This window comes from Eptatretus burgeri, chromosome 2, assembly GCF_056783735.1.
Source record: "Eptatretus burgeri isolate ZD-2024b chromosome 2, Ebu_testis_v1, whole genome shotgun sequence".
NCBI lineage: Eukaryota > Metazoa > Chordata > Myxini > Myxiniformes > Myxinidae > Eptatretus > Eptatretus burgeri.
In genome coordinates this window covers 34,438,042-34,454,518 of record NC_140962.1, presented here as the reverse complement: position 1 = coordinate 34,454,518, position 16,477 = coordinate 34,438,042, and the positions used below count along the sequence as shown (strand labels likewise).

The 16,477-nt window shown below is 45.5% G+C and overlaps 1 protein-coding gene across 3 annotated transcripts in view; it reads right to left on the bottom strand.

Moving 5' to 3' along the window:
* LOC147031777 (ras-related protein M-Ras-like) overlaps positions 1-16,477 on the bottom strand; it is a 787,730-nt gene that overhangs the window by 240,641 nt on the left and 530,612 nt on the right. For all 3 annotated transcript variants that reach the window (XM_085867509.1, XM_085867515.1, XM_085867520.1), the window contains 3 exons: positions 9,428-9,667; positions 8,132-8,452; positions 2,104-2,237 (listed from right to left, as the gene is read on the bottom strand). In XM_085867509.1, coding sequence (XP_085723635.1) covers positions 2,104-2,237; positions 8,132-8,452; positions 9,428-9,667 — 695 coding nt within the window. The remainder of the gene's footprint in view (positions 1-2,103; positions 2,238-8,131; positions 8,453-9,427; positions 9,668-16,477) is intronic.

The window sequence follows — 16,477 nt, the reverse complement described above, 5'->3', positions numbered from 1 at the left end:
CCCCTTCCTCCCCACCCACCCCCCTTCGCCATCAACCTTGAAATGTAGTGGGAAGAGAAAATTTTAACGTTTTGTTTCCCACTGATAGGCCGGATCTGGATTCGGACCTGAACTAAAACTTAATCAGCTTGTTCTTGTCACCGAACTAACACATCCACCAAATTTCGTCCGAATCCGTCCGCAACTTTTTGAGATATTTTGTTCACAAACAAACAGACAGGGGTGAAAACATAATCTCATGTCCACATTCGTTTGGCAGAGGTAATTTTCAGTTAGAGCTCAATATAGTGATATCGAATTGATAAAGTGATTTTGATGGAATGTCAACACAAATTTATCAAAAACTGGATGGGGAAAGTCGAATTACCAGCCTTACATAGCAGATGTGACCCAATAAACCACTTCCCTGGCTCTGCTACCTTTGAGTCAACAGGGGAATAAATAATACCAGCTTTATAAATAAATAATGTATCGTATGTTTTTCATAGCCCCCCCCCCCCTGAAGTTTGAGCCCTGGACAACTGTCCCGTTGGTCCTTCCTTAAATCCGACACTGATTGAAGGAGGAACTCAGAAATAAAGTTCAGGAAATGATAAATTGTCAACAAAAATTAGCACGATGGCCCAAAGAGACTCACTGAAGCTGCCTTGTCATTTTAACCCACAGATTGAGGTTAATGACAAGAGAATTAATAAATTTGAAAGAATTTTTTTTTCCCGTCAGAGGTTACAGGCAGATTTTGAGCTTGGATAAAAAAAAGCACCTATTTAACGAGATTCCCAAGAGGAGAGTGAATAGTATTGGGCAGAGTTTATAAAGCGGCGGGTGCTCACAGTGCGATGCCACACTGTAAATAAATACGAACAAACTCAGAAGGTTATATACAGAGCAAGTAGATGTCATAACCCCAGACTGTTCATCAGCAGGCTTTCAAGTTTTCTGCTTGACATATGTGTGAAACCCTCATGTCTCCGAGGATAACTTGAACTTCTTGATGACATGACGAAGCGGAGGAGGAAATCGGAAAGGGCAGCAGAGACAGGGTCCTGCTACACCAGTAAAGGATCCCTGTTTTTGACCACCTATCTAACGCGTGCACACACACAGGTGTGAGAGTTTCATTTTCGTTATCTTCACTGCTCGTGACAAGAAGCCATCAGTCATGGGGGCTGCTGGAAAGCCAAGCAGGCAAAGGAGACAAGGATGGTGCGATTGTGAAAGTATTCACTAAAAGCGGTCGACAGCAAGGTGTGAAATTATTCACTGCAGAGCAGGACAGATCGAAATGGATGCTACAAAAGGTTCAGGCCTTCTCACAGGCAAGTCTCAACTAACAAAGATCAGCAATCTTGTTCAATACAGTCCTCTTTTTCAGCCAATCCCGATACGATGCTCCGTGCATGCTATTATTTTAGTCTTTATGACATCATGTATGCTGAACCTTTGGAGCAATTCTTAAAGCAACACAAAGGAGGAAATGAAACAGAACTTTGCAGTGGAAACACACTACCGCCCTGTACGAGGAATGAATCTGCAGATATTTGTTTCGCATTTGCATCTTGTGCATAATGCTTTTTCTTTCCTTTTTTCATTTTTTTACAACTTACAATGCAGTCAATTTAACATTTGTGGTTGTAATGTTCCCACTGAAACTTTCCTTGTGTCTCCATGCAATAGAGTGGTGACTTCAATTTGACCGTTTTAAATAAATAAATAAATAAATAAATAACAAGTTCCCTGATAAGAATCTTCAATGAAGCCCGAAAAATGGTTGCCAACCTCAAGTTGTTTGTCGGTGCTCTATAGTTCTTAAATGCTGAGCATCAAGCAAGGAAGCAGCACGTACCATTTTAACGACTTTGGCACGACTCGGCACGGTTCGAACCACCGACCTCCCAGACTCAAAGCGGACGCTCTACTTTCATTACACGGAGTCTGGTTTTCTTCAGCATGTGGAGATCTCCAAAGGCTAGCTCCATGGACCGCCACTCAAAAGTGTGTTGCGGTCACAGGGCTTTCAAAAAGATTACATCAACATCGGGAAAACAAGATGATGCTTGCTGAGAATCGGGAATGTTTCCCTGCACTATGTGATTATGGTACCTGCAGGAAGAGCTGGCTGTAGCTGCGAGTAATATTGACTGCATGCGGTTGTCCATCAGCCAGACTCCTGCCCCCTGATCCCACCACCAGTCCCTCATCAGGCCCACCAAGTTGATATCGCACCTGCAAGCTACCTGCAAACAGGAATTTGATGATAATCAGGGTGCGGCATTGAGGTGAGGTAGGTAAGTTGAAAAAGCAAAATGACAATGCGATGGATATATTTTTAAGCTTGATAGACTGCAGCACTTTTATTATCAGTCATCTGAGCAACAAAAATGTCCATCTCTCCTGTTTCTTTCTCTTCTAAGCTATACTTTGGTCTTCCTTTGCTGTCTTCTGGGTGCAATGAATGTGAGCAAAGCTGAATTTAGGGTCAGGTGGCCCATGCAAGTTCCTGGGGTGCCGGGTGCCTGCTGTAAGGCTCCACACCAACACCAGATTAAATTAATCTGTCAAGAAAATGACTTAATTTCATTGGGGGGATGGGTGGAGGAGTGGAGATGCAAAAAGTGAGGCAGGTTCAGAGATATCACCACCTGGTGTTCACAATAAAATAAACGTATTCTCTTTGGTCGGGTTGGGCGAAGGTGGTTGTAATGTGAAGAATACACAACACTGACCACACACTTTGGCTTAATGGGTCGGGTGGCAAGCTTGGGATCCTAGGGTCCTGAGTTGAAATCCTGCGCTGTTGAATTAATACCACGTGAGGTTGACTCAACCTGTCATCCTTCTGAGGTTGGCGAAATGAGTACCAGCTTGCTGGAATGATTGAGCCATTCGAGCATCCTGTGTCGGAGTGGCGACCCATCCAGGATTGTGCCCAATAGCCCAGGGGATTGCTGCGGCAGCACCGACGCTCTGTACAGAGTATGGTCCAAATGGATGAATGGACCACACACTATTCCTTGATGAAACCCTCTCACAGACATCACAGTCAGTACAGGTGTACACAAAAGCTCCCTACAAGTCCAGCCAACATCCTCCACCTATTTTGAAATCCTCTGAGTAAACTTTCCCTTCATCATTTGCATACCTGCCAACCCTACCGATTTGCGCGGTAGCCTACCGATTTTCTATAGCTCCCAACGCCTACCGATTTTATTAGTCAGACATACCGCATTTGGAAATTATTATTGGAAAAAAAAATAGTTGTGTTTTGTCAGTTTTGCGTTCGTTTCTCACTGCCAAGATCGTATTACACGCGGCTGCTTCCACATTCTACACAACTCGTGCCTGACCTGGATTTCTTATCTCGTCAGCGATTGGTTATTGCTTCCAAACTAAGCATGACCAATCAAATGGGACGACAGGAAACAGCGGGCATTCATTTCCAGACAACGCGCTATTGGCATTTTCCATTCATGATCAAAGACTGCAGTTAACAGAGAGGACTCATCGCTTCAGTGCACGACAACAATGCAAACCCCAGAAGAGAAAAAAACCACCCCCACGCTGGGTCAACAAGTTTAAGCCAAGTTGGACTACAGAGTTCAAGTGTATCAAGGCTTCGCGTAAGGGAGACAGACATGCCTTCTGTGATATGTGTCGATCAGACTTCTCCATCAGTCATGGAGGATACAACGACTTGAGTCGCCACATCAGCACGGGGAAACACATGAGCAACTCCCGCGCGGTGGCAACCACATCAAAAATAGCCTTCCAGCCAGTGCGAGAGATGCCGACGTCAATCAACGCCGAGGTTTTATTTCAAGGACTGTTGATGGAGCACAATTTGCCTCTGGCCCTAAATGACCATTTCTCCAAGCTGGTCCCACGGATGTTCCCCGACAGCGAGATCGCGCGTCAGTACGCATGTGGTCGTACCAAGGCGACTCATATTACGTGCACCATTGCGGGTCGGTCAGTTGATCGCATCAAGCAAAATGTCAGCCGGAACGATCTGATGTTTACCCTGGCAACGGATGGAAGCAGTGATGATGAGGACAGGTTTTTCCCAGTCTTGATCACCCATGAAGATCAGATAACGGGCCTAATCACAACATCATTTCTCGACATGCCAGTAGTCAATTCCGCGACTGGTGAGAATATTTCCATGGCATTAAAGGACTCTCTACGAAAGTGTGACTTCAGCCTGAAACAATGCATTGCTTTCTCGTCGGACCATGCCTCAGTAATGACTGGTCGACATCGTGGCGTCATGGGGTACCTCCGAAAAGACACAAACACAGACATATACCTGATGGGCTGTCCGTGTCACTTAAGTGCCCTGGCAGCCAAGGCAAGTGGCACGGCTCTGAAGGGTTTTGATCCTGAGGACTTTGTCATAGATTTGTACTACCACTTTGAGAAGAGTGCGAAAAGGAAACATCTGCTCTGAGACATGCTAGTATTCTGTGATGTGACCGTACGGAAAGTGCTAAAAAAACGTCTCAATTCGGTGGCCGAGTCTCCACAAGTGCCTGGAAAGAAGCCTGAATCTCTGGGATGGCCTGCGGTCTTACTTCTTGACACACTTTGACGACGATGATGATGACTATGATGATGCACCTCTACAAGGGAAGGAACCGCAGAAGCGGAAAAGGTCATCCATGACTAGAGGTGGGCCTAGAGAGCAGAGGTTGGTCAGACTCTTCAAAGATCCAACTGCACAGCTTTACATCCACTTCCTGCATGCTGTCCTGCCCAACTTCGATGGCTTTAACACGCTTCTGCAGACCGAGGCTCCTATGATCCACCGCCTGTACCCCTCAATGGTGAAGCTCTACAGAAGCATCCTGTCCTGTCTGGTCCTGCCCTCTGTCATCCAGGGTGAGGAGGACGTTTTGAATGTGGACTTCACTGAACAGGACAACCAGAGGTCGAACAGGGAGCTATTTGTTAGTTTCCAGGCAATGCAGCTCATTGTGAAGAACGCCCTAGAGGGGACCAGTGGAGTGACGAAATTTAGAGCAGAGGTCCGAATGTTCTACGTTGGTTCCCTGACCTACATGATGGACAAATTCCCATTCCAGGACCCTTTGATCAGGAATGCGGTCATCGTGGACCCAGCCTCCTCCAAGACAGCTTCCATGCAGAGCCTACTTACACTGGTTGAACAGCTCCTTGCATCTGTTGTCCCAGAAGAGAACAGAGATGCACTGTGCAGAGAGTTCTGCACATATCAGTCAGATGTCACCCTGCCAGCATATGACCCAGATGAGAGGGTGGATGTGTTTTGGGCAGCCATGGAGAAGATGACGGACCCTGCCACTGGCACCAGCCAGTCCGTTTACCCATCGCTCTGTAGACTGGCCAAACACGTCCTGCTGATCCCTCACAGTAATGCCGACTGCGAGTCCCTTTTCAGCATGGTCAAAAAAATGATAACTGATCAGAGGAGCACGTTGGGATGTGGCAAGGAAGGTCACGCCAAGTCAAGCGTGTACGAGGACAGCCATGGCGTCAGAAACACTCTGTGTGGTTTGCTGGCAGGGAAGATTAACATCTTCAAGCCAGATGGAGTCAGCTGCTTCTCGTGGAAGCCAGATGCCGACCTTCTTAAGAAGGCCAAGTCTGCCACCTACCAGGCTCTGAATAGCTAAATGTGCATCTTAACTGTTCAAACCTGAAAACTGTAAATATGTTATGAAATCAGAGTGGCCAGTCATTTCATTCATAAAGATGGATCAGTGAGTTTATGTAAACTCTTGTGTACACGTATGGGCACATACATGTGGAGCTTGGACAGTCAGTAATTTATGTAAACGTGACTGATGATCATGATGTCTTAGAAAAATAAAGATTGGTGAGTAGATCAACCATGTTAGGTTTTCTCTTTTTCACTCTAAAAATATGTTGATATATTTCAGCTAACTGTGGTCTCAAACTGCAGGAGATTGCACCATTTTGCTTCATTTTTTTGAAAAAGTTCCGGGGGAGCATGCCCCCGGACCCCCCGAGGGACGCGTGTTACACCAGCCTACCGCTTTTCCTTAAAAAAAAAAGGTTGGCAGGTATGCATTTGGTGTTAGTTGTAACATAACCAGTCTTCCTGCCGTGACCTGATACGATGTAATTTAAACTTCGTTCATTGTCCCTATAAACTTCGCCTTCAAAACTGCACAGAACTCTATGTCTGCAATCCTTCCCGCAGAAAAACAAATCTACATATTTAATAGTTTTATCGCTAACAAAAACTCCCTGGTCTCATTCCTATCTCCTGTATCTCAAGCTTTGATACAGTCTAGCATCGTGCCTTGCTCTCCAAACTGTCTGCCTATGGAATCCAAGGCCGACTCTACTCTTGGATTACTGACTTCATCTCCTCTCGTCGACAATGTGTGGCTCTTAATGGAACCCTTTCATCTCCTCTCTCTGTGACTTTTATTTGACTGTTTTTTTTTTATTGAACTGGAATAAAAATCTGGAACGTTTAAAAAAATGTTTAACTCTACATTTCAGCCATGGTCCATTGCAGTCTAAGTAACAACAATGTCATCATCATCACCATCACATTCAGATATCTGCCCTGTAGTACAATCCAATGAAGAGGAAAAGAGCCGTCAAAGCAGGTTCCTCAACAATGAAATGCGCTTGTTGGTGTGCCATTGCTTTCCCAGGGGAGTCAGGATTTGAAGTTCCAATCACCAGGTAACAAAGCAGAACCACCCCCAAAACCCCGTTTTGACAGAAATGTATGACAAAAATGGCAAAATATTTAAACTCCCCACCGCCTTCACCATTCCACCCCCACTGTAAATAATCAGTGAGAAAATCCACAAATCTCCCTTCCTATATTTAATTACTACGAGCCAAACCCACGCTTCGGTAAAGTTTCTAAAGTGAGGGTTCGTTCGGACGTTAATATATCCGGTGCTCACAATATGATTTATAGAATTTCTTTATATACAATGTTTCTTGTTATATTTTTTTGTGTCAAATGCACCTTCTGAGGGAGTCAGCATGTGCAGAAGAGGGTTTTACATTGCAGACGCTGTTTTCTAGGAGTGGCATTCCGCCTTCTCAGTGGTGACGGTCTGTCGACGACAGATGTAATGACGGCAGCGAATGAACGATGTTATGACGTCATTACGTCTCTCAGCAGTGACGTCACACGTCGCCATGTAAACGAATGTAAAAATTAGAAAATCGCCAAAAATTCCCAAACCTTCTGTCTGGCGCGATCTCACAGCCCATGCTGTTCATTAGACCACAGAGCACCCACATGTCGAAAGTGGCAACAATCCGTCCGGCAGTTTCGGAGGAGATACGTCCACAAAATATGGCTTAGCATATTAATATAATAATGTCCTTCCAATATAATTTCCTTTTTCTCATCCACATCCCAAAAATCCCCTATCATTTGTCTATATAATATTCTCCATCATTTTACCTTTTTTCTTAAACTATCATTGAACCTGTCATTTTGCTGCCGGTAGTTGAATAACATAACTTGTATATGCAAAAAGCTCAGTAATACAGTTTTTGACAGTCAGAATTTGCAATATTTTTTTAATTCCAGGAACATTTTGTTTATTACCAATGACTCAGCGTTAATTGTTGGAATACGCACACTTATTCACCAAAAAAACAATATTATTAATTTGATTTATGTTCCCAGAGATCAGGCTTTACATCTTTTCTTTTTTTTTTTGAAGTTGGAAAATGCAATTCTCATGGAGTCGTGATTAATACACTGTTGTAAAGGCCTCGCCTAGCACTAGACATAAGGCCGTCTTACTACACCACCATCTTACTAAATCCGTCATTCCGACGCCTCGTGTCTGGCATTCAGCCTGTCGCCTACAGATGTCAGTTCTTCAGATAGAGTCAGATATACGAGTTATGGTGTTCAACTGCCACTAGCAAAGCAAAGGGATGGGTTGAATGCTGGATGCCAGGATAACATGCATTTCTGTAGAGGCCTAGCGCGAGGCGTAATGCCGTAATGATGTTCCAGCGAAAAGAGTGTGACAGACAGAGGGATGGACGGACAAAGAAATCCGGCTACTTTAATATATAGATCATTTCCTGAGACTAAGAAGAGGGCCTCAAAGTACCTAATAAGTTCAGGTATACTCACCATTAGTCTGCAGTACAATAGCAATGTTGGAGCCAACACGAGTTGTGACGTAGATCAGCACAGAAGGCGCTCTCTTCGTGCTGAAACTGAAGCTTATGCTCTCCTCCAAGCTCCCTCCAGTGCGCCACACCTTAATGTTTGATCCGTCTTCATCTGGGAGACCCCAAGATTCATCCCCGAGCCCCGCCATCTGACCCGGCTGAGCAGGGAGTTCCTCCTGTCCCTCGAGCAAGACACGAGGCTGAGGTGGAGAGGTTGTCGAGTGAAGTGCAGGCAGGGAAAAACGCACCCACGTACCAGCTTCAAAGAATGCACCCACCTCTGGGAAACACAAAATTAGGCAAGGCAGGTTACATAGTTGGGAGAAAAAGTTCATTCCTCATCACCTGTCGAGTCAAATTCTAAATACAGAAAACAGGATATGTCAATGATTAATTAAAATGGCAATGGATTCCAAAATGGATTTACTGGAATAATGCAAATAATGATTTATAACATACCCTTATATTATACAGTACTTCAAAAATCATTGCAAACACCATATTGTATTACTACCAGACCGATAAACATTACCACCAAAATCCATTACTACATACAATATGTATCCATAGGTTTACAAGACGCTCAGTAGTTGAAAGGCTTCATAACGTCGATGGGAAACATAGATGCAAGTATTGATGGTGATGATTAGAATATTTATTTCAGCAAGTTATTCAGAATTTATTAAATTATAGCATAAAGGCGATTGATTGACGTCATATTTGGAATGCTTTTCGCAGAGGAAAAAGCATCTTCGACCAACTTCTTAAACTATAGAGAATTCACAGAACATGTTACACCATGAAGTGTTCAATATGTACCTCTTTTTAAATAAAACCATGATTTTAAGGATCGCTCAAAAAAAATTCTGGACGTTTAGCGCCAATGAAGCAGTATTATATACATCATCATTATGAAGCAGTATTATATACCTGTGATAGCTCGCTTACTCTTCACGAAGGACACAGAGATATTTAACGTCCACCAACTAATGCCGGCAGATGGGACGTCCCTAGATTAACGTCCATCCAAGGGACGGCACACACATTGATGAATCACACTCCTTGTGAAACATCAGGATGACAGGTTAAAGCTGGGACTCGATTTAAACCTAGGCTCGAGAGCTTGGCGACGTGAGTGTGTGTATCTCTTATGCCATCTTACCAGCCTGACACACAAAATTAATACTTTAGTCAATCAAGATTTTTCTTCAGAAAGCTGTGGAGAGAGCCAGCTCAATTGGAAGGTAAACTGCACCTCTTGTGCAGAATGGTCCATCATAAGGTGTGTGCTTGCAGTCACAGGCATAGCCATCATAACGCTCCATGCAGAGGCCACCGTTCCGACACAAAGAGCCGTAGCTAGAGCAGTGACCGGTGCACCCTGGGTGCACCCCAGCCGTGACCTTGGCCCGCCCCTCAAGGTCAAGTGCAGCACCGTTAAGGGTCAGCGATCGAAGACAGCCCAGGAAACCATCCTGTCCAGATGCCGAGGCACCTGAAAGACACAGGGAGATCTCCCCAGTCAACTTCCACAGACCATCAAAGCAGCATTATATGCAATGGTCACAATGGCTTGGAAAGGTTTACATAATAAAGGATATCTTTGAGAAATCATTTCAGTCTCAGCAAAGCCAGTACATGAATAACTCGAGTTCATAGAACACGATACCCTGTGCAGTGTTCAAGTATAGGCAGGAGGGCCATAACGTTCACGGGGTTACATTCTTGAAAATCCCTGTGAACCACAAATCTGCAAACTTAGGTTGTAATTGGGAAAGTAGGGTTAGTGACTTCAACTTTAAAATTTCCCAAACTGTACCCTTAATTATCATGTTTGTGCATTGTTTTGTGCTATTTATTTTCATGAATAAAAGACTTATGAAGAACATAAAATAAACTATATTTTTCTTGAGTCATTATTAGTATTTCATATGCATCCTGCAGCTGCTGGTTACATCATTGCTGGGAGCATGGCTGGGCTGCTGATGGAGTGGAGTGTCCCCTGTTACCAGTGAGCTGGTACTCATTTTGCCAACCTGGTGACAAGCTGAGTCAACCCACCTGGTGGTATGTAACTGTATGACAGGGACTTGAACCGAAGACCCGAACATCTTATATTGACATCCACCTAACCGTAAAGCCAACATGAGGTAAAGCTACTTTCCTGTATGAAGAACACAAAATAAAGTTTATTTTCTTGAGCTATGAAGATCATGAAACTTACCTTTAATAACAACATTGACGATAAAGTTGATCCACTAATGCTATCTTGATGTTGATGATGGCCACCATAAAGACGAGTTGATGGAAATGATCGGTACATTGTCATAATGGCGGCCTCTTCAGGTCAAAATCCTCGATTGACAAGTTCTCCAAAAACAAGCCACATCCTCCAATGCTATATATTGATACATTGAATGGTTCTTGGAAGTATTATGAAAGAGATGTTGTCTTCTACAGTCAAGTATCCTCACGATAATTCACTGACTGGTGTCTGTGTGTTTGTTTGTTGTGCTGCTCCGCATACAGTTCTGTGCAGGTTACGTCCAGACTTGCTACACAGGATCAGCATAAACCCAATTAATGTATTGGGGTGTATTAAAAAAAAATCTTTTTTGCTGGTGGTCTTGGGGAGGTGAAGGGGAGGACACAGATTCTCCATGTAAATGTGTATTGTGTAGCACCGCCTCCAAGTGGGGGAGGGTATTACAAGTCTCCACCATTTACAGAACAGTATTCCTGTCCCCACGTTTTCCAGTGCAGTGAGGTCTTTTGAATCATAAGCAGTAGGTATGTTTTTTTAATTCATGCACGTCACCCAGGCTATATTTTTTGTGTGTATACAGAGCAATCGGTTGCCTGTACACCGCCCAAATAAAAGTATGTGTCAGAAGACGTGATGCATGTTGGAACAAGATCGTCCGTATGGTGGGTACTCTGCGAGTATAATTCAATTTGAATATTCGTTTAAAGAGGTTTCAAGGCACATAGTTGAAATTAATTCCGGGTTTTACCGCCATTTAACCCAGTGTCTATTTTACACCACCCTATCTCACAGTTACAATTGTTATTCACAACTGTTGTTATGAGTGCATTATATAACATCTTTAAAAACAGTGAGTTTCCTGTTTGGAATGATCTTCAATTTTGTTTCACTGCCAGGCAGCTAGACAGAGTAATAAAAATTATCTCACTCTTCCCTGGCGTGTTTAGGTCAAATTCAGCGCCAATGTACGATAAAATGAAACACTTGTCTCTCTTTTGATGTTCTGATTCGTGTTCAAAAATATAACATTCGATTTAAATAAACTGTTCCTCAATCATAAACTGACGATCATAAACTGATAAGACGGATGGACGGATGGACGTGAACCAATTGCTTCATCCTGCTTTTCACTTCTCATGTGCAGGCTAATGAGCACATAATGTTCAACAGAATAACAAATATGAAATAGGTAATTATCTTTAGAAAAACCAAAGAAACTGTGTGCAAGAGATTTACTGATACAAAATATGTTTTTCTTTTTAAACACGTTTAAAAGGAGTTCTAATGAAGCCAAATGTAGCAATCTTTTACAATGGTAGCATGCAAATGATACATTTTGTTCTTAAAGCTTGCGTTAATGATAAATATTGTTACGGCTGTGGAAATTCGCAATACACCATAAAGGGACCTTAGATCAGTTATGACGATAAGTATATGTGTAGTTAGATTTCCCCACCGTTGTTTAGAGGGATTTTCCGTGTTCACCGGGCTGCGATCCTTTGAGTTAGCCGTTTTTCTTTTCTCTATCATTATTTTGGACCAATCATCCGCCAACAACCAAATCGCCACCACCAACATCATTCCCAAACAACTACAACTCAAACACCACCACCTTCGCCTCTTTACCTCCACAACTCCACCCCGCAAACATCGCTTCACCGCCATTCTCAAACGACGCCTGCCAGCAACCAAATCGCCACCACCAACACCCTTCCAAAACCACCACAGCAAACTCCCACCACCTTCGCCTTTCTACCAAACGTCGTGCCATGGGTTGTGAATGGGTTCCTTTCGCCTCGAAAAACGGATCAAGAATGATTCACGCCCATTTTCATCCATCCAATGGCTGCGCATCAGGTGGTGTAGCCCCGCCTCCGAACCCGCTGTGATCCACAAATTTGCAGATACGCTCCTCCCCCGGCCTATATAAGCACGAGCACAACGCAGCTCGCGGCGGTGTGGGAGTGTCGGCAGTCAAGTCGGGTCTGGAGAGTGGCAGTCTGGAGAGTCGGAAGACGGGCAGTCAAGTCGATTGCAGTGTCGGTGGAGCAGTGTCGGTGGAGCAGTGTCGGTGGAGCAGTGTCGGTGGAGCAGTGTCGGTGGAGCAGTGTCGCTGGAGAAGTGTCGGTGGAGCAGTGTCAGTGGAGCAGTGTCGGCAATCAAGTCAGGTCTGGAGAGTGGCGGTCTGGAGGGGTCGGAGAACTGGACGGAGCTCGAAGAGGCAGACGGCTGCAGTGTCGGTGCGGCAGTGTCGGTGGGGCAGAGTCGGGAGATGGAGCTCGGAGCTGAAGTCTAAAGGCAGACGGGGGCCGATCGACGGAGAGAGCTCGCCAGCCACGCCAGGGGCACGAAGCCAGGATCAGCTACGCTGACATCGCGGCTTGCCCGCCATCGCGCCACGAGGGCGCGGGTAAGACCCTTCGGTCTCGTGGACCTGGCCGCTCATCCAGGTTCCACGCACATTTGGTCCACGAACCTGTCTGCCACCCTTACCTTTGAGGGTGGCTTTTTCCTTTGCTTTTGTGTAAGTGCATGTGTTGGCGCCATCTTATAAGTAGAATTGTTTAAGTAAGTGCGTGTGAAATAAAGACTTTATTCGGTCGTAACTCCGCCTTTGCTTGCTTTCACTCTATACGTGCCTGAATTACTGTATGGCTGTAAAATACGTGCTTGTCTGAGTGTGCAATAAATGTGCTTGTTGAACTGTTGCCCGTTTCGTTGCGTCCTTTCCCTTGTTTGAAAGTTCCATCTTGCATCACGGAAGGAATTGGTAGAAGGGTGTAAGCACCCGGTAAATAATCACGTCCGTCGGGGCCGGCGATAACTCCGCTCGGTTATCACTGAAGCACGGAATGGACCGCTTAAGTGGTTCGTGTCCTAGGCCGGCCAGCGGCGAGGTACGATCGCCCAGTTAACTACCCGTGTAGGTACTTAGGTAGGTCGAGTTTGGCGAACAACCCTATCCTGCGCGGGTGGCCGATTGGCACGATTGTGGTGGGGTCGAAAGACCCACCCATGACTAGCTCCTGGCGATAGTTCCAAGGAGGGTCACGACTGAATTGCCCGTTCCGGTGGGCGACGTGGTCGCGATTTGAGTTACGTGGCCGATCGCACGCCGGGAGGACCGAAATTCGTAACACTGGTGTACAGGAGTGTGGGATTCAAATCCACCTCGGTCTCCAACTAAATTTACGGGGATCGGACCAGGGGTGTGTGAAGCAACCCCCCCGTTTCCCCCAAATTACGAGCGAGTTAAAAAAAAATTATTCCCTTCCCAGAAATAAGATGGAGTTTCAAGGCGAGCGGGTGCCGGGGGTAGAAATGAATATGTGTAGTAATGTAGAATCCATGGCCTGGGACGGTACTTGTAATTTTAATCCATGGGGGACCTCACCCTCATATTCTGAGCACGAACTTTGCCGGCAAACGGAGTCGCATAATGGCGGCACAATCGCACCTCAGCGCAGCACGGAGCGAGCGGCTATTTTTGGCGCAACGAATGGCACGACATGAGGCGAGCGCTCTCAACAACCGTTTCAAACCATGTGGGCATGGCAGGCGAGGCAGGCGGACATTGTCGGGCTTCAGAAACAATTAAAGGAAGAATGGACAACCGAGCTCGAGAAAGAAAAATGGAAGCACGGTTTGGAATTAAAACAACTAAAGGAAAAAATATTGGAAAAGTCAAGACAGTTCGAAGAACTAAAGGGAAAAGTGAGGAAAATAGAGTTGAGTATCCATAAGTGGGAACAAGGGACGAGCGAGCTAACCGAGAGAATGGAGGAGGAGCGAATCGGTAATTCCCGGGATAGAGAGTACTAGGAAGAGGAATGGAAAACGAAGCTGGAGGAGGAAAAACGGGAACGCGATGGGGAATTGGAACAACTGAAGGAAGAGGTAGAAGAAGGCAATCGGAAAAGAAAGAGCCTAGAAGGGACGATAGAAAGAAAAGAGAAATGCCTGGAAGGCCTAGAGAGATACGGTAATGAAATGGAAGAAATGTGGAAGGAAGCATGCAAAGAAGGTGAGGAGGCCAGTGAGGAAAAATGGGAAAAAAATTTTGAGTTGAGGGAATTACAAAACGAACTGAGAGTGTTAAAAGAGGAAAGGAAGAGGACGGAGAATGAAACGTTCAGGAACCACACTGTGCAAATCAAACAGTTAGAAGCCAAAGCAAGGTCGGAGTGTGCGGAGATGAGAAAAGAATTAAAAGAGAAAGCTTGTGAGTTACAGAAATATCAAAACAAAGAGATGGAATTACAAAACGAGTTGAGGATGGTGAGAGAAGAAAGAACGACAGCAGAGAATGAAACGTTAAGGAACCACACTGTGCAGATCGAACAGCTGGAAGCCAAGGCCAGATTAAAGAATGAGATGAAAGAAATAGTAATGAAAGAAGAACGAATTAGACAGGAGAAGGAAATCAGCCAATTGAAGGAAATAACGAGATTGCAGAATGAGGAACAAGAAAGACAGTGGAACAGAAAACTGAAAGAGTATGAATTTGAAACTGAACGACAAAAGGAAAAAAAAATAGGTTGGAGGACGAGGAGAAAGTGAAGGAGCAAGGAATGAAGCAGGAAGGAGAAATCAGTCAATTGAAGGAGACAACGAGATTGGAGAGGGAAGAACGAGAGGAACAGTGGGAGAGAAAACAAAAAGAACATGAATTTGAGGTTTAGCAATTGAAGGAAACTATGAGGTTTTAGAATGAGGGACAGGGGGTGAAAGAAATTAAAAAAGAAAGACAAGAACAATTAAAAAAGAAAGCAAGGTTGAAGTATGCAGAAATAATGAAAGAACAACGAACGAAACAGGAAAAAGAACTAAGCCAATTGAAAGAAACGATGAGATTGGAGGTTGAAAAGCATGAGGAACAGTGGGAGAGAAAACAAAAACTATACGAGTTTGAAATGAACCAGCTCGAGGGGAGAGCAAAATTTGAGTCCACGGAGATCGAAAAACTCCGGAAAGAGAACGAACAACTCAAAAAGTTCGGAGAAGAAGAACGATTCAAATGGGAAGGAAAATGGAACAAGGAAGAAACAGAAATAAGGAACAAGGAGAGAAAATGTATCGAGACGCAGGAGATAGAAAAAATAGAGGAGAGACTGCACGATAAAGACGGGGTTAAGGACGAGCACACACACATTAAGGTAGTGGAGGACCATGAGGGGGAGCAAGCAGACTGTTTAGGGACCCGGTGCGAGCAGCTGGATAGCTTCCTTTGGGAACGGAGGGAGACACTATTCTCCCTTGAAGCTGATCTCGACCAGGTGAGTTCGGTCGTGCCAAGCAGAGTAGAGGGGGCGAGTGCTGTGGACAGGTGCACACAGAGCTTGGGGGGTATGGAGGTCCCGGGAGCCCTAGAGGTGACGCAAATCCCCAGCGTGATTGTCCCGGTGTGTGTGTGGTGAAAGGTGTGAGCGCACCCCCGTGTGCGAGTGGTGTGGTCACGAGTGTGCCGGAGTGCGTGCTTCCCAGCACGCCGTGTGTGGATGAGGCACCGCGTGTGAATGTCACTGCTTGTGCGAGTGAGCGGCCGAGTGTGAGAGGAACAGCGTGTGTGAGGTCGCTGTGTGTAAGGGAGATGACGGTGGGCATGAGCGAACATGCAGCCGCGTCTCCCGGTGTGAGTGTAATGGCGTGGTGTGTGAGTCTCGTGACACACAGGAGTGCGTGTGTGAAATGGAGCTTGAGCGCGAGAGTGCGACGAAGATGGCGACAAATGAGAGACAAAGGCCGAGTAGCGGCCGTAGATGTAATGGGGACCGTGCTGGGTTTGCACGGCAGCACGCGCGAGGTTCGTGCCATGCTACGCACGAGGCCGCCACGTGCGCGCTTGCGGGAGTGAAGCCCGGTCCGTAAACGCCAGCGGTGGATGTTGCGGATCCCGCGGACGGACAAAAGCTAGGCTGGATAGATGGATTTGGACCGGATGGGTTCTCCACGCGAGAGTGTGTGAAGCTCCGACGGGCAGAGCATATGTGGTCGCGTGGGGAACCCCTCAAAACGAGAAGCTTGTTTTTTTGATGCGCA